At 37.5% G+C, this 19,068-nt stretch overlaps 1 protein-coding gene across 1 annotated transcript in view; it reads left to right on the forward strand.

The window, feature by feature from the left end:
- tafa3b (TAFA chemokine like family member 3b) overlaps positions 1 to 18,350 on the forward strand; it is a 99,472-nt gene extending 81,122 nt beyond the window's left edge. Inside the window, exons 3-5 of the mRNA XM_084390429.1 lie at positions 12,721 to 12,870; positions 14,195 to 14,319; positions 17,554 to 18,350. Coding sequence (XP_084246555.1) covers positions 12,721 to 12,870; positions 14,195 to 14,319; positions 17,554 to 17,565 — 287 coding nt within the window. The 3' untranslated portion in view covers positions 17,566 to 18,350. The remainder of the gene's footprint in view (positions 1 to 12,720; positions 12,871 to 14,194; positions 14,320 to 17,553) is intronic.
- The last annotated feature ends 718 nt before the right edge of the window (positions 18,351 to 19,068 follow it).

Below are 19,068 nucleotides of genomic sequence, written 5' to 3' on the forward strand. Positions count from 1 at the left end.
CTTCAGCAATGCGTCCCATTATGCATTGTGTCTTATGAAAAGTCAAACAGGTTAATAGTATATGAGAACATGTGTCTATGTTCACTGCATTGTTTTATAATACCTGCCAGCAATCTGCTTACAGTGTATTACAGTGCAGTGCACAAACAATTGAGTGCGCACCTACACACACACACACACACACACACACACACACACAGGCACAGTGAAAACAGTGATATATTAAAGCCATCCAAAAGATCGATAACGAAATGAAAGCTTTAGACCTGCTAGTATAACACAGCAAGTTCAACAATAGCGTTGTGCTTTTCTCACTACATTTCTCTATTGGTAGAATATCTCTTTTATATCCCTCTGACTCTCTATCTATAGGATACTTCTATGTGTGATTAAATTTGATATAGAGAGTTATTAGAGTCAATCCTATTCCTGAAGATCCTCCTTCCTCCAGAGTTTAGATTCAGCCATGCACTATAACACGTGATTTTCAAATGAACCCAAAGACTGTGATTAATGCTTCAGGTTTGTTTGATTAGAGAAGAAACCCAAGCTACCTATTTAGATTCCTGTACCAACCCTGACACATTTTATTATGAAGTTAAACACTTGAGTTTCTTTCTTCCTTGTCTTTTTTCTTATTAATTTTTTATTACTGTTGTATATTTCATGTTGTCTCTGCTGGTTTTGTGTGAACCTCCTTTTAAAGCATCTGTGCCCATGTTTGTAAAATGATTTAGCTCATCTTTGTGCATGTATGAATATGTTTATGCATTTGAGGGCTCTTCTTCTAAAGAGTCAATTTTAAAGCTATGCCACAGGGGATGCGCCTTCAGAGACATAATGACTGTCAGTTTCCCCACAGACATTTGAACGAGAAACTGTTTGATATATCAGTGTGGGATTGTATAATTATACAGATAAACTGGTTCTTGAAGGCTGCATGTTTTTTGTTGGAATATCAGAAACTTCCCATCATCATCATCATAATGACCAACAGAAATTACAGTAATGTATAGTGATATGTTATTCAGAATTGAATTAAAGGTACAGTGGAGGATTTTCCCGAATTTTAGAAAAGAACCGCCCTCTCCACTTTTTGAAAAAATGCACATGCGCAACACTCTACCTGCTCCCGAGAGGGAATGCCTATTAAACGTGTGCACGAGAGAGCATGCACAAGCCTAGTTCTCCTCGTGCACGCTCTGTTTACAAGTTGCTGTTGGCATGGCTCATACAAGCCTACTTTCCTTTACCTGTCGAGTAGAAACTTCGCGACTGAGGCATCAGTGGGAAGCCCAACCTGTGCTTTTAGCGCACGCCAGCGTGTGAAATATTCTCCCAAAAACACTCTAACTTAAAAACATTCATGCAAGACAAAATGTCAAATGCCCTTCCGTGTTTTATTTACTTATTATACTGATCGATTGAGTGAGGACTCAAGACATGATCTGCAATGGAGAAGTAGCTTGTTGCATTTGTGTAATAAATACTATGTGAACACATTGGAATTATCAAAAATGAACACACAAGGTTTTAGAACATTTCAGCGTGATACCTTTTACCATTTGGTCATAATTACTTTAGACAAATTGAGATGTTTACCGTGTCTGCGCGGTGCGTGACTTGTGCCAGGGCTAGCATCGCTAATCATAGCTTACATTAACTTTTACTAGCAGTGCTTTTAAATGGATTTCTCCAAATAGCATGCCAAACTTTACCTGTTGAATAGAAACTTCGCGACTGAGGCATCAGTGGGAAGCCCAACCTGTGCTTTTGGCGCACGCCAGCGTGTGAAATATTCTCCCAAAAACACTCTGGTCTTGTTTCTTTCTTCAGTGGCCTTTCTCTTCTTGTCATACAATTCGTAGACATTTTTTCTCTTGCGACGCAAGAACTCTTGAGAACGCGAGCTTCAATGAATGGCTGAAACCGTAACGTTAGCTCACCACACACATACACCCGAAAGTGCGCATGCGCAGAAAGCGAAAACTACCTAGGGACGAGCACGTACGACGCCCTTACGTAAACATATCACCAGAATGATTGACAACTAGGAGGACCAATAGTCTTGATGATCCACCCGGAAAAAGAAAATCCTCCGCAATACCTTTAAGAATGCCTTTTAAATTCCAATTCCCAAATTTGAATTGAATTTTCATCAAGGTTGCATTTAAAATCGCTATAATCTCTGTAAGTGTAGTCATTTTTCATTATTCATAATATGTTATAATATACATAATACAAAGGGCATTTCAAGAAACATTATATGATATAAATAATAAATGTCTGAAAAGCCAACTATGAAAATGTGTTCATATTTTCACTTTATGGCCCATGATAGAAGAAAACTTCAATTCCCAGAATGCCACTTCACCAAAAGCCTTTAAAATGAAGCAAATTATCAACATATAACCAATAGATTCAAAATTTACGTGAAAACAATTTGGTGGACATTTTGATGTAGTGCAAAAATAATTGTAAAACTTTTAGTTAATAAAAATATTCCTGTCATGACAACTCTTGGATTGTTTGGCATGGTAATGGATATGACAATGTTTTATGATATGATATGTTTGGTCGTGGTGGAATAGATCTTCTACGCTGCTGCTGCAGAGCATATATGGGACTTACTGCCAAAACACACACGACACACAGCTGCGAGCAAGTAAGACATGCTGCTGCTTTACAATATAGCGTACATGAAATACCCGTAGCTGATCTATACAAGTGGAGCTAGGGAAGGTGGAGGATTTCTGAAAGTGCACTGCACTGCTACAACAAATGCTGACCAGTGTTTGAAGGTTGAGCAGTGAGCTCATTGGCTACTGATACAGCAGGAACCAATCAGCTGTGCCCTATAGATGATGTGATTGTAAGCAGATTGAGTTAAGGACCTATCAACTGTGCCATCTAGAGTTTCATGACAGAACTTTGTATATTCAACATCAGGAAATAGAGAAAATTAATGTTGACATATTCATGTTTTGTTAAAAAAAATGTGAGAGCCCAAGATAGACAGAGTTTCTGGAAACTAAGTGAGCTGTCTTAAGTAAAGCCGCCAAACACCATGAAGATATCATTAACATACTGAGCAATTAACAGCATCTCTTGTGGCTAGTAAGGTGCAGAATACAAATCTTTTTCTTTCCATCCTGATGATTTCTGATGCATCAAGCCTGTCTCCCTGCCGTCTTGTGGTCCCACGATACAGGAAAGCCATCGCCCTCTCATTCCGATTACACAAATATTTGCATTTGGCATTTACAGCTGATTTCGGCTGCACTCCCTCTGAGCTGTGCAATGTTTCCCACACGAATTGAAGGTTTTCAGTCTGTAATGACTGAGTAATAAAATTCACCCTTCTGAGAGGATCCAACACTCACAATATTTACACCTTGACATTTCAATCAGCGGAGTTTGATAAGTTGGTATTAAAACAGGCAGAGGGGAGACCTCACAGAATTCGCCACTGGAAGAGAAAATATCTCACTAAAAAATAGATTCAAAATTGAATGTAAAAAAAATAAAAAAATAATATATATACACTCACCTAAAGGATTATTAGGAACACCATACTAATACTGTGTTTGACCCCCTTTCGCCTTCAGAACTGCCTTAATTCTACGTGGCATTGATTCAACAAGGTGCTGAAAGCATTCTTTAGAAATGTTGGCCCATATTGATAGGATAGCATCTTGCAGTTGATGGAGAATTGTGGGATGCACATCCAGGGCACGAAGCTCCCATTCCACCACATCCCAAAGATGCTCTATTGGGTTGAGATCTGGTGACTGTGGGGGCCATTTTAGTACAGTGAACTCATTGTCATGTTCAAGAAACCAATTTGAAATGATTCAAGCTTTGTGACATGGTGCATTATCCTGCTGGAAGTAGCCATCAGAGGATGGGTACATGGTGGTCATAAAGGGATGGACATGGTCAGAAACAATGCTCAGGTAGGCCGTGGCATTTAAACGATGCCCAATTGGCACTAAGGGGCCTAAAGTGTGCCAAGAAAACATCCCCCACACCATTACACCACCACCACCAGCCTGCACAGTGGTAACAAGGCATGATGGATCCATGTTCTCATTCTGTTTACGCCAAATTCTGACTCTACCATCTGAATGTCTCAACAGAAATCGAGACTCATCAGACCAGGCAACATTTTTCCAGTCTTCAACTGTCCAATTTTGGTGAGCTCGTGCAAATTGTAGCCTCTTTTTCCTATTTGTAGTGGAGATGAGTGGTACCCGGTGGGATCTTCTGCTGTTGTAGCCCATCCGCCTCAAGGTTGTGCGTGTTGTGGCTTCACAAATGCTTTGCTGCATACCTCGGTTGTAACGAGTGGTTATTTCAGTCAAAGTTGCTCTTCTATCAGCTTGAATCAGTCGGCCCATTCTCCTCTGACCTCTAGCATCATCAAGGCATTTTCGCCCACAGGACTGCCACATACTGGATGTTTTTCCCTTTTCACACCATTCTTTGTAAACCCTAGAAATGGTTGTGCGTGAAAATTCCAGTAACTGAGCAGATTGTGAAATACTCAGACCGGCCCGTCTGGCACCAACATCCATGCCACGCTCAAAATTGCTTAAATCACCTTTCTTTCCCATTCTGACATTCAGTTTGGAGTTCAGGAGATTGTCTTGACCAGGACCACACCCCTAAATGCATTGAAGCAACTGCCATGTGATTGATTGATTAGATAATTGCATTAATGAGAAATTGAACAGGTGTTCCTAATAATCCTTTAGGTGAGTGTATATATATATATACATATATATATATATATATATATATATATATATATATATATATATATATATATATTAGAACAATAAATATAATATTATTACATAAATATTTATATTATTAAATAAAATATTTAAAAATGTATTTACTATTGAATAATATATTACAAATTAATTTGTTAATAAAATTGTAATTAAATATGTATTTAATTAAATTATCTATAGATAGATAGAGAGATAGATACAAGTTTCTTGTGGTGCTCGGTCTGATCCACTTTCAACAGCGTTTTTTATTTTATACATTTATGACATTTAGCTTCAAGTAATCATTTCTCAAGTAAATGTTTAGATAGTTGTACTGGAAAACAAGACAAAAATACTGAGTAGGAAATAAATAAAAATTGCGGGACAGATAGAAATGAAAAAAGAAAAGAAAACGGGACCAGAGAGACGGATAAGAAAAAGATAGTGGGAGGTGAGAAAGTGAGAAATGAAGAGAAAGAAAGAAATAAGAGAAAGAAAGAAATAAAGAAATAAAGAAACAAAACTCCCCTAGGACAAACACAAGCTCTCAGACCCCTGACCCAAACTCCTCTCAGGCGCTGTATGTCAGTGTGTGTGTGTGTGTGTGAGAGAGAGAGAGAACAACACCCTCGTTCAAACCTTCAGGGGCCATATTGTGGAATCCCATCATGCTGGGAACACAGAAATGAAATGCCCTGTCACTGCAGATAGTGAGATGCATGATGAGAAAGAATATGGTTGAAAGAGCCGTTTCTCAGCTGAGAAGTCGATCTCTCGGGACGTTTGACATTTTCACATTTTGTGCACACACACACAGCACAGACTGTTGACCAGCAGCGTCAGCCCCTGTTTTGACCCAGTCAGGATGGATTAATCTGGTGTGAGGTAATGTGTGCAGAGATTGAATTGATTGGCTGTTTCACCCTGTGCTGCCCATCCACTGAAGGACAGAGCCATTCCTTAAAGCAACATAAAGCATGCTCTGTTCTGAAGGATATTCCATTCCAGCACTTTCATGTTTCAACTAGATAAAGGTCATTCCATTCTAACACTGTATGTAACATTTGATCATGTTGGTTGGTTCATCGTAGTCCTTTACAACAACACAGTGGTTCCATTGCTTAGCCTGTTCCTCATGCTACCGTCGGTTAAGGGCTTTTCACACCAAGTCTGATGCAATTAAATTACACAAAAGTATAACTTTTTTTCACAACAAGTCCAATTCAGAATTATATATATTTTACTTAATCAGTATTTTTGACTTGTTTTCTAGAAAAATATATATAAACATCCTCAAAACAAGACACAAAACTGCATAAGATGTTAAGACTTGTTTTATACAATATATCTTAAAGTAAGTTTATCTATTTTGTACTTTAAAAAAAAAAATTTGCCTTTAACTAAAGAAACCTTTTCAATGGGGTAGGAACAATAAACTTACTTTAAAGATACATTGTTTTGAAACTAATTCTAAGTCTTATTATACCCCATTTTGCAAATCTTGTTTTAAGGATGTTTGCAAAGCTGTACTGCACTAAAATAAAAAAGTAATTATCTTACTACCCCAGGTTTCACAGACATGGCTTAAGTCTAGTCCCAGACTAAAATGCATGTTTGAGCTGTTAAATAAAGCAACTTGCCCTGACAAATCTTAAAATATGTCAGTGCCATTGTTTTGTCTCAAGATGCCAACACGTGTTAAGGCATGTTTATAAAAGCTACTTAAATGCCCTAATTGAACTAAGGCTTAATCCTGGCTTAATCTAAGCCCTGTCTGTGAAACCGGACCTAATGTTTTGCTTAAAATGTCATCAAATATTTGGACTTGTTGTGAATAGGCCTTTACTTGTACACTAATTTGCCAAATATGTACGTTTCGTGTGTGATCAGGCTGCAAGTGCAGAGAGACGCAAATTCAGCCTGATCTCACACACGAAACGTACTTATTAGACGTAAATAAAAACGATCCAATTCGTACATATATTTACGTATTATAGTGACTTTTACGTATCATATGGACGTTATTTCAGGTTCGATACGTATCTATATTTACGTATTACAACTTAAAATACGTATAGATTCAACGTATATCCATAAATGCATGACAGCCTGGTCTCACTGTTAATACGTAATTTTCAAAGATAGAAAACGTACGTTTTATAGATAAATGGAAGATCACTTAACCCCACTCCCAAACCTAAACATAAAGTTAGCAGCTACCCATTTTATCCAGAATATAAAAAGGACAAAACGTACAGAGATGTGTGGGAAATGGCAATTTTATTAACAATATAGCATTAAAAGATTTTTTTAGCAGCTAATCCTACTCCTACCCCTAAACCTACCCATAACAATTTCTTAAAACTACATAGGCTACAATTATGAAGAAAAATTACAACATACGTGTAATCACAATAATTTATTTATTGCGAACATGTCAAAACCGGTACCAAAAGTCGTTCACATGACGATGTGTTGCAGTCACAGTCCTCTCTTTCAGTATAATAGTTTTGAATGAGGTACAGGGCAGAATTTAAGTTATTAATCCAAGAAAATGTTAATCCGGCTTCGCTCTGTGTGAAGGCGCGCGCGCTTCTCCATTTCAAATGTAGTTTACCGACTGAAATACGGCATGTCGCAATCTGTGGCGAGAGCCAATGATCGTTTGATATCACTGCCGTAAAACATGTCGTAACGCTTCTTGAGGGCGCAATTTTTGAATTTGAATTCATCACGAGCGCGGAATTTGACGGTTACAGACTGCGCTGCTGATAGCCTGTGAAATGGAGATTAAGATCACTCACTGGATAAAGGGCTGATTTTGGATCTCTTTCTTGCAAACGTATGGATTCTAAAGACAGGGTTTCCGCGGAGTCATAAAAAGTCATAAAACGTCTTAAATTTAATAATAAGAATTTTAGGCCATAAAAACGTCATAAAGGTCATAAATTTCATTTAGCCACGTCTTAAATTTATATGCTCGTTCATTCGTTGGTTCTACCATTGCCTTTCCCCCCTGAAAATACGCTGGCGGCATAATGTTAAATGCACAGGTTAAATGCGCCAAAAGCGGAACGCTCATTTGAAACGCGCGCCACACGGACCATTTACCCGCTCGGCTCCAAGTCCAAACGGCAGCGCAGCGCGAGCTCGATAGAACCAGAGAATGTCTAATAGGAAGAGAATTGGCACTCTCTGCTTACTTCCGGTTTCTGGACTGGCTGCAGTAACACGTCTCTGTCCATGCGGGGGCGCTCGCGAGCGAGTGCAGAATGAATGGAGGTCTATGGCGAAAAACCCTCAAAATCCACTTTTCTCAGGATATAATTTTTTGTCTAGTAATTTGAATGTTGTATTCGAAAGGAGATGCAAAGAAATTACACATTGCTGGGTGTTAGATTTTTTAGAGCCACTTATTTGGTTTAAAAAGTCTTTGAAAATGTCAATGACGTCAGAATGCTGACGTCATTAGCAGAATGCTAGCGTGTTATGGGCAACAACAACTCAACCTGTAAGAAATCGAAAAGAAATAAGTACTCGTTCATTCAACTTCCGACCTATAACCTATGTTGAACTTGCAAAGCCTACAATAAAATCTGAGATTTCTCAACGGCAATCGGGTGAAAGAGACACATTTAGCCGTATAGCCCCATTGACTCCCATTCAGTCTGCACTCGCTCGCGATCACCCCCAGTGGAATTCTAATGGAACTGCAACCAAAATCAATACAATGGGGCTGAATAGGGAGTGCCAAGGCTCTCCGTAGACGGGCTCTGATAGAACTGACGCGTTTACTCTGACCGGTCTCGGTCACAAGATCCAGTGAGAAGCGCTTGAATTCAGCGAAGAACACACTGTCTCAGTGATTTAAACCAGTTTAAAGGCAGATGAAACCGCGCTGACCAACAGGAGAAACTCTGCACAACGATACAGTCAGAAGGCTTTTCCGTCTACAATCTCCCATCATTTATCATGGATTACTTTAGCCTAGTAATATTAACTGCACCATGTGGGATATACATATTGAATTTTATTATATTATTAGTGCTGATAATGTATTAAAGGACTAATGGAATATTTACAGTATTTAATAATGTATTTAGGCTACTGTTTTTCATACATTTCCTGAAGATACGTGCCATCAAAGTTAGGCAACACAAACCTGTTTCAAGACTTGACCCCTATTAGCACATGCAGAAACTAAGTAATTATTTTCCCAATAAAGATATTTATTTTGTTAAGGACAAACGACACATGTTTGAATGTCCTCCTAGACCTCAGATTTGTGAAATGTTCACCTGTTTTAGCAAGTGTTTGTCAGAGTAAAGTTAGTTTAAAACCACAATTAACGCTCTGGTTTCTACAACTTTCACTTAGAAGCAACAGTCTGCCTTTAAACTTGAAAGAAAATAAAGATTTGACATTTATCGTGATAATTATCGATATTGACTAATATAAAACAATTATCATGATAATTGTTTTTGGCCATATTGCCCAGCCCTAACTGAAATCTCCCGGTCTATCACAATGGGAAAGTGTAGGCCTACATTTAACGAGCCATGGCTCAAAGATGGTGTGTTTAGTAGTTGGCTCAAGCCCATTGCAAATAATCAGTATCAAGCATATTGCATACTGGGTAAGAAGGCGTTGGAGCTGTCTTTAGGCATTTAAATAATACATCTTGTTACTTTCAATGAAAGTAGAAAAACATTTTTTAAAAGGAATTTTAATGAATTTTTCATAATCGTGTAGGTCATAAATTTAAACCATAATGGTCATAAAAAGGTCTTAAAAAGTCTTAAATTTGACTGACCAAACCCTGCAGAAACCCTGTAAAGATTTGGATTATCAAGCTAATAAAATTAATGTGAATTTATGTTGGGTTTTGGTGTATTATTGTTCTATTGGAGAAAACGCATTTTGTGTCTCACTGTAAATAAACTAAATATTACAAAATGGTTAAACGATTAAATAAGGTATTTTTAAGGTTTTAAAGTGTATTCTTGTGTAACTGCATGTAGGCTAATCCTCCGAAACGAGTTTGCAGCAGAAGGCACGAACAGAGCGAATGATTATTAGCCTATTTCTTGAGTAAACTGCATTTAATAATAATAAATGCGACTGAAAACGTAATTGAGAAGACATTTGAATGCAATAGAGTCAAAACATTAATGCCACGATTTTAATATGCATAAATAAGAATACGTACAAATATGTACGTCGGTAGAGTTGTTCATACGTAAATAATTTACGTTTTTGTGCTGTTAATATGTAAATATTTTACGTTTTAGAGCTGTAAATACGTCAGTATTATACGTTTCTGTGTGTATAAAACGTAAGTAAATGTACGTATGGTAGAATTACACTTTACGTAAAAATACACACGTATTCTCATGAGATCACGTTGGCACTTGTCTGTCCTGTATCCCTATTATTAGTTATAGAGGAAGTGCAGCAGCAAAACTATCATGTCATGTTATCCATATCCAAAACCTACATATGATTTGACTGGAACAACAGCTTGCTTTAGAACATGGCTGTTTCGTTTTTCTAATAAACTAAAGCCAAAAACTAATGCACAACTTGCTTTTATGGCCAATAAATCTGGAACGAGCAAGTGAGATTTGGAATAGAAGGCCCAGCACAGATTTAGAGGTTTTATTTTGGGCGCTATTAAAAAAAGCACCCCAAAGCTGCAGTATCGATCTTTGTGCAAGTCCGCATAACTGTCCCTGTACTAAAACTCCCTCCACAAACAGGGATCAGAAGCTTTATACTACCTGACAGTTAGAAGAGTATCCCCCTGCAAACATGATGGCTGATGCTAAGACCCACTCCAAACATTAAGGGGCATGTTCAATAGCTCAGGCTAAATTTCATCTGAAGCCTTTGGTGTTTTTTCACTAAGCTGTACTGATCCACAATAAACTGTTTTGAATGCTCCAGACAAGGTGGGTGGATTGAGAAAGATCAGGAGAGATTTTTGAAAAAAAAAATGAATTCAGACATTTGTTTTTTACTCATTATCACCATTTTTCGCCTTTCTCTAATAGAACTCTGTGTTTTTCTGCTTTGCAATTTCAGCTTTAACGTTTCAAAGGCATGTCTACAAATTTCAAACACTCGGAAAGAAAAAAACACTTTTCATTGATGTGATATTGAGATAGTGAGATGGTGAAGATCTCTGTTAGAATTTCAATCATTTTGATAGCCTAGCAAGTAGCCGTCAGGCACCCAGAGCAGTTCTGTTATAAATTTTTTGGTTATGTCTTCTTTTCATCTCTATGGCCCTTAGAGCTTTAATTAAAGTTCGCAAAAAATACCGGGAAGCTTGTGTATGTTTCCTGCATAAGAAAAACAGACCTAGATTATTTGAGTATAGGTTAAAGGATTGCTATAAAAAAATAGCTATAAATGATTGCTATCATTTTAACTTTTCAATTTAGTACAATTAAATATATATAAAAAAATAACAGAACACATAATGTGTGCGATTAATCATGCCCCCTGACCTGTATGTAAATTCCATAATAAAAATGTTTTTACAACAACCATTTAAGTTCAACTTTTTAACTCACAATGGATTTTGGTAACACTTTACAATAAGGTTTCATTAGTTAACATTAGTAAACTTCTATATTAACATGAACTAAGAATGAACTTTCATTTATGAATCTTATTTAATGTTAATTTTAACATTTACTAATACATCATTAAAATCAAATGTTGTGTTTGTTAACATTAGTGAACCGTGAACTAACATGAACAAATGAACAGCTGGATGTTTATTAACTAACATTAACAAAGATTAATAAATACTGTCAAATAAAAAACTTTATTGATCATTGTTAGTTCATGTTAGTTAATACATTAACTAATGTTAACAAAGTGTTACTGAGGCGCTGAGATACTAAAACACATTGAGAAAAGATGATACAGCCAAATATGTCATTCAAAAAATATGTTACAAATCCATGAAATTATTTTTTAATGTTATTAATGTAAATATAATTAAAATAAAATGTGTTTCACGTAATTCATTTGATTTAAAAGTAAAATGTCAAATTAATTACATGACAAATTAAAATTAGATTTATGTATACAATTAATTGATTGACGGCTCAACTATAAATATTGCATAAAACATAGCTGTACCCATAGAGCTGGTAAGTTCCGCCCATCCGTAAAACCCCAAGTGGACCTCTAGGTTGAAAAATCGTCAATGCAAGTGAATGTGAGAAAATAATTATTTTCTGGTCCCGTTTGAATTGTGCCATGAATGTGAACATATGTTGTCTGTGAATTTTTTATATAATTTTTCATGTTACGAGTTTGACAGTATATTGTATGATTCTTTGGCTAGCAGTTGTGGAAAAGACATAACGAGAAAGACTACATGTCGCCTATGTGACGTCACCCCATAACACATTTTCCCTCCACTTGTCAAATCACGGTGCTAATGCTGCGATAATCTATGGAGACAGATCGAGATGCCTGTGTGTTTTGTACCCAAATGTCACAATTCAAACCAAATGGGCTGTTCTTTCTTCAGATTCCCGTCTGATGTAGCGAAGAGTTGTAGTCCACAAAGTGCTCTCACACAAAGTCTAACCGTATCAAACTTCTACCCGCTAAATTGTAGCATTCTTCACACGAAAAATTCTCTTAAAAATTCACAGACAACATATGTTCACATTCATGGCAAAATTCAAACGGGACCAGAAAAGAATTATTTTCTCACATTCATTTGCATTGACGATTTTTCAACCTAGAGGTCCAGTGGGGTTAGCGGAAGGGGCGGGACTTACCAGCTGTATAGCATGGTAACAGATTGTGGTGAAATGACTGACTGCAGGTGTGCCTGTTTAAATGAGATGCTGACTGCAATGTCATTCAGAGACAAATATTCTTATGAAATGTGCGTGTGTGTTCTTTGTTGCAGTGCACGTGAAGGCTGGCACATGTGAGGTGATTGCCGCCCACCGCTGCTGTAACAGAAATAAGATTGAGGAGCGATCACAGACGGTTAAGTGTTCCTGCTTCCCGGGACAAGTCGCTGGAACGACAAGGGCTGCACCCTCCTGTGTGGATGGTAAAACAGATCTTCAGATCATTTCAGTTCTATTCAGGCAAATGGCACTGGGTTTTAATAATAGCCTAATTCACAAATAGTGTTTGTGCTTAAAATGAATAACGACTAAATTTAAATACTCATTGACAGAGCTTCAGTGCATTCAAGTGTCTGGATGAACTGGAATGTTGGTGCAACTAGCAAATTCATCCCTATATGTATGATGATAAAGACAATTGCGCCCCTGCATCTTTCACTCTTTCTCCCCCGTCTCTTTGTCTCCCTCAGCTGTCTGGCTGTTTCATTTAATATTGTGTCAACACTGTCCACTTGACAGAGAAATCGATCGTTATCTTATTTTGCCTGACTGTAAGCTCAGGAAAAAATAGCTCAAGTGTCTCTACACACAGCGCTCTGCGTGAGAGGAAATGTCAAATAAGCCAAGTTTCACCCCATCTCATGCTTCATTCTTTCTCTCTGAATCATCTCAAATAACTCCTCATCTGTTTGCCATTTTCTTGCTCCTGAGCTGATCCATGATCCACTGTGTTTAAAGGGGTCATATCCTATTTTCCTTTTTCTTTTTTCATTTTATGTCTTTCCCTGGAGTCCACTTAGCTTAAGTCAAGGTACAAAAACAGTCTTAATTTATGGGGCTTGAATTTTAATGGAATTAATTATAATGAATTACTAGACTGCTGTTGTGTCACATCTTGCATTATAATTGGCACGTTTTTAAGATGATGTGCCAAACAGTTCAACTTTCAAAAATGCATCTCAGGACCCCTGCTGTCCTGTCACATCCCATTTAAGTACTCATTCTGTACTGCCTGCTCTCTGTAAGTGTGACTTTTGTAGTAGTGTACAGTACGTGTCAGGGAGCTTGATTAAATTCATTACTGTTTTTTAATTAAGTGTTCTAAATTAACATGTTAAATCGACAGCACTAGTAATTTAGTTTTTCAGGTCAATTTTCCACCCTTTCTCCAACCCTACGAAATTAACAGGCTGCTTTTGCTATGACCTCTAATGCCCTCTTTTATGATTGGCTAACCTTTGTGCATATGAAATAAGGCAGTTAGAGCCTGCACTACATTGTGACAAATTCACAAAACAATCCACACTGAGTTGGTGTGGGACCTATACATTTGTAATGTTGGGTTTCTTCAAAATGATGCAGAGTTGTAGGTGCTACACCCAGCCAGGAACAGCACAACATTTTGCCTGATTTGTTTTCCCCCCATTCCATGATATGACCCCTATACTCACTGGAAGTGACTGTGTCTGTACTGTATGTACTAACCTAAGTGGTCTTGTCCATGTTCCCCTTGATGTGTGTGTGTAGCATCTATAGTAGCTCAGAAGTGGTGGTGTCAGATGCAGCCGTGTGTGGATGGTGAGGAGTGTAAAGTCCTGCCCGACCTCACAGGCTGGAGCTGCAGCACAGGCAACAAGGTGAAGACCACCAAGGTTAGTATACACACCCACCCACACACACACACACACACACACACACACATACATGCACATACACTTCAAAACATGAGGACTGTCCTTTTGGCCTGAGGATGCCGTGACTTTGAAAGCTGTCATGGTCATTTAAACTCCCATTTCTGAATGAATAAACAGAAAACCCACAAGAGATTGATTTTATTAGATACAAATTTTCCCATTAGCATATTGCTAAGCTAATACTGCAACACTCCAGCACAAAATACATGTCACACACAAATATTAGATTCGAATCAGAATCACGTGCCTTATCAGGTTTTTGAGCCAAATGGATTTGAATGCAGCTTCCAGAAGACAAAAAAAAGATATTTTTACATTTGATAATAAAGACTTTGAAACGTACGTTCACACCGGTGTGATTAGAATGTTCAATGCGTCACGTCATCAACTGCTAATTTCAATTTAGTCAAAATTTGTCTGGCGCTGAGCCAGAGACAGCGCTCTTCATATATCACAACTGTTCAGTGTTTTCAACCATATAATGTGTATTTTATGTTTCTGTCTGACATTTAAATACACAGAAGTAGCCTACTTGCAAAACACATTCATAGTTTGAAAAGTATACACTGATGTCTATGGATGCGGCAATAATCCTTTCAAATAGCCTAATTTGACAACGTGTTCTATTGATAACATATCTACACATTGCGTAGGTAACTATAAAGTTTACTTTAATCTTAGAATATTGTAGGTAGAAAATGAACGGTGCCCCAACTAATTTCTTAGTTTTGAAGCCACAGCCTGGCACTAGGCAATTCGTGCAGAACCATAGATTTTTCGCATGCATTCACAGGTAGTTGGGGGAATTCGTCAAAAAAATTGACCAAAAAAAAATGTTTAGTCACAAAAAGCTCTGTACAACGCTGAGATAAGGTGCAGTTTGCCCTGCGGTGTCAGTGCTTAATGCTTTAATTCAATTAATTTCTATAAGCTACAGTATACGAGGAAGGTCGATGCAGGACTTATAGTCCTAATATTCATAATAATAGCGCCAGTAAATGCGTTAATAATGTATGCCCCTCCCTCCAAGTGGTGCCCTCTTTAAAAATACTAAGTGCATGACGACCCTGATTAGAACTGATAATTGACATTATCTCACTTTGTTCATCATCATCCTTTTTTTTTTTTTTACAGTGTTTTTGCATTGATTGCCCTCTCTGTGAAAAAACAAGCAATGATGCCTTATAATGTGGCTAAAAGAAGGTGTTTGTCAGTATTTAAAATATTGTCTAGGTAGGCAACTCACTAGATTTTGGAACAAAGCCTCTGTCTTTCTTTCTCTCAGTGACCTAATTCTTCTTGTTGTGAACACGCTCTGTACCATACCTTAGGAGTTCATGTGGAGAGATCCTGAAGTTTGTTGGAACTGACATCAAACACAGTAGAGCCTGATTTAGAAAAAAAGAAGAAGAACAAAACAGAGAAAGAGAGACAACCCCTTTTTTATCCTGCCAATAAAACTGCTTGAATCTTGACAAAGAGAGACAGAGACAAAGAAAGAGAGAGACAAGCTAAGCAACAAACACACAAGCACTTATGTTATGAGTGACAGATGTGAAGTGACTGACTCAGACTCTTCTCAACAGAAAAAGTCAAAGGCAGAACAAAGCAGTAAATAAAATGAAGTGACCAGAAGACATGATTTCAAGTTTTATTGTGATCTTTATAGTCACTGAAGATCAGGCTAAAACGAACTCTTGCCAAGCGGAAAATGTGAAAACCTAGGAATACCTACATATATATATATATATATATATATATATATATATTAGGGCCAGAAATGATGGTAGTCATTTATTTATGGTAGATTTTGTCACTTCACCTGAAATTGGTGTGACAGAAAGTTATTTTGGACTCTGCTGGAGAGGAAGTATCTGGGACTGGCAATCAAATTATGCACACACAACTACAATTATTATTATAATTATTATATTAAATGATAGAAGAGGCCTATGTATTTTTCATACTCTGCAGTTAGAAATACTGAAAACTTCTCCAATTAAAAGTTTCAACAGAAATAAATTCTCTAGACTTCCTTAGTCTCTTGATTTTTTTTCAACGTTGTGAACAACACATGGAGACGTTTTAATACATTGCCTCAAAAAAGAGTCATGGTGATTTTTTTTTTTTTATGGCAAAAAATAAAACAGGGGAGGAGTACAGAAGTGAAGGAGAGGGTCTGGTTTGATCAAAGACTGATAAGCTATTGTGTGCCACATAACACTGATCCATTTTTCATCACAATGAATTCATGTGAATTTGGACCATCCACACACATCTCTCTCTCTCTCTCTCTCTCTCTCTCTCTCTCTCTCTCTCACACGCACATTCTGTCTCTTTCTCTATGGGTAGATTTTGGTCCCACAATGTAGACAAAATCTGGATCAAAGCTTATTGTTAGTAGTTCCTGCTAACAATAATCTGTGCCAAAAAAAAAAAAAAAAAAAAAAATTCATAAAGACTTTTGTCTCTTTTGGCTTAGGTGCGCAAGCAAGCACCTACAGTATGTTCTGACAAACACCCAGAACACCCTAACTGCATAGCAACAAGCCGAAAACCACCTAATTCAATTTATATTACAGCACGTATATTGTCTTATATTGTCTTCTTTATTTACTTTATAAATAATTTTATAGGTCTGTGAAAATTTAAGAGAGGAGAAAAGAAGAGTTGCTTTGATCAATTATGGATGTTTAAAATGATTGATCAGCATGGTAACTGTTCGTTCTATGCCAGCACACCTCTCGCAACATAAAACTTGCCAAATCTGAAAGAGACACCAGGACAGAAAGAGGAAGAGTGAGAGGGTGGATCAAGTATCGGGCATTGTGCCATGGCACTCTCTTCAGTCGTCCCTCTGTGCCAACTTGGAAGGCAAGGTGCCAGGCTCTAAATGAATGAGTTTGCTTGGGCGCCAACTGTTTCACCCACTGCTCCAGCAGACCATGCCCATCAGCAGCCAGGACAACAAGTCAGCGCAGATAAATGTCAAGCATTAATTAAATCTGTACTAACAGAGACGGAGAATCAGACGACTTCTTCCTCTGTACAAAATAGGGCAGTATAGTTCATAATGATTCATATTTTATAGGGTTATTGGAGTCAGATGTGCTGGTAAACAAAGGTGCAGGTGTGTCTAATGGGAAAACACCAAAGTGTCAAACCTACATTCTTTCTCGTTCTCTATTTCAGGTGACCCGATAGTTCTACGCTCCATGGAACCATCGGACCCAACTTACTGGGACAAAAGTGCTGAAAGTGAAGACTAACTATAGACACCATTGAGCTTCAGCTAACAGGATCGATCAGTATTAGTCATACGAAGATTATTTGAAATCAAAACGTCTGAGGAACAGACTGATCTCCAGAAATATATCCACCATAAACATTAGGACCATCCTAAAAAGTTAATGTGTCCTCCTCAATGGACCCCCTGGCCTTCCGGACGCTTGATCTTCTGGGTGTGGATCTATAGCTGCTGGAATGTATTGGCTGGGGGGTCTCGATGTACGTATGCGGTTGTTTTTTTTTGTTTTGTTTTTGTTTTATACAAAAGATGTTTGGATCATCTACACCAGTGCAACCCAATGGAGTTTAAGCTCTTCAGCAACATGCTCTCCTTCCTTGCCCTTCAGTTCTTCCCAAAGTTCCATGATCATTCCTGCGCTACCTAATCAGAAGGTCCAATCATTCCTTGCGGAATCTTTGAAACAGCATTTAAACATGTAAAATCGATCTGGACCTCTAACGGACTTCTGTATATTGTTTGTTTCTAAATTAAAGCTTTTCAGCCCCACAGTCTGAAATAACAGAATAGATGTACCAGTATATTCTAGAACATGTAAAAGTGTAAAAGATCAAAGTGTTATTCTCAAAACAAGCAGAATAAAGTTTATTAAGGTTATCATTTTTATTATCAATGTTTTTATCCAGCCTGGTAACTGCTATTGAGTACATGTGTCAGTATTATATTCAATAATTAAAAATGTCGAAAATATTTGTTCTCCATACTCTGATTTCAGAGGCTGCAAGCTAGTGAAACCTAATGGTTTATTGAGCCACAGATAACATGATTTATTTATTCACTTCTCCTCCACTGGTACTGATACATGGGAAAATAACATAATCAGCATTATATATATGTTTTTTGTTTTCTGACCTTTACGTCTGAAGACAAAACCGCAGTCATTCCAAATGCACACCCTCATGTTTCAAAAGGAACTAAAATAATTATTTGCAGTGTAAACATTATGCTCTCTCTGTCTTTGCCTTTCTGACAACAAATTGCATTTTGTATTTGTCTAATCGAGTGCTTGAATCTGTTCAATGCACATGCAATTTAGCTTCGAGGAAATCCTGAGAACGTTTTTGCGCATGTCATCAAGAGATTAGAGAAATTAGCCCAAAATAAAAATTCATAAATACCAACCACAATGGCAGCATAGAGAGAGGCATAAAGATAGATATTTGAAAGTGAAATGATGCATAGGCCGTGTATGGAGATGCATGCTGATATCATAATACATGATATCATGAAACACACACCCACAGGCGCACGTACACCGAAGCTCACCGCAGCAGAAATCCCCCCTCACAACAGCGAGACTGTGAGTTTTAAAATTCCAACAGGAACACTGTGGAATAATAATAGGCGCAGCTCACTTCTAAAGCATATGGGATGGTTGGGCTACCTTGAATCAGTAGGAA

This window comes from Rutilus rutilus (assembly GCF_951802725.1).
Source record: "Rutilus rutilus genome assembly, chromosome: 19".
NCBI lineage: Eukaryota > Metazoa > Chordata > Actinopteri > Cypriniformes > Leuciscidae > Rutilus > Rutilus rutilus.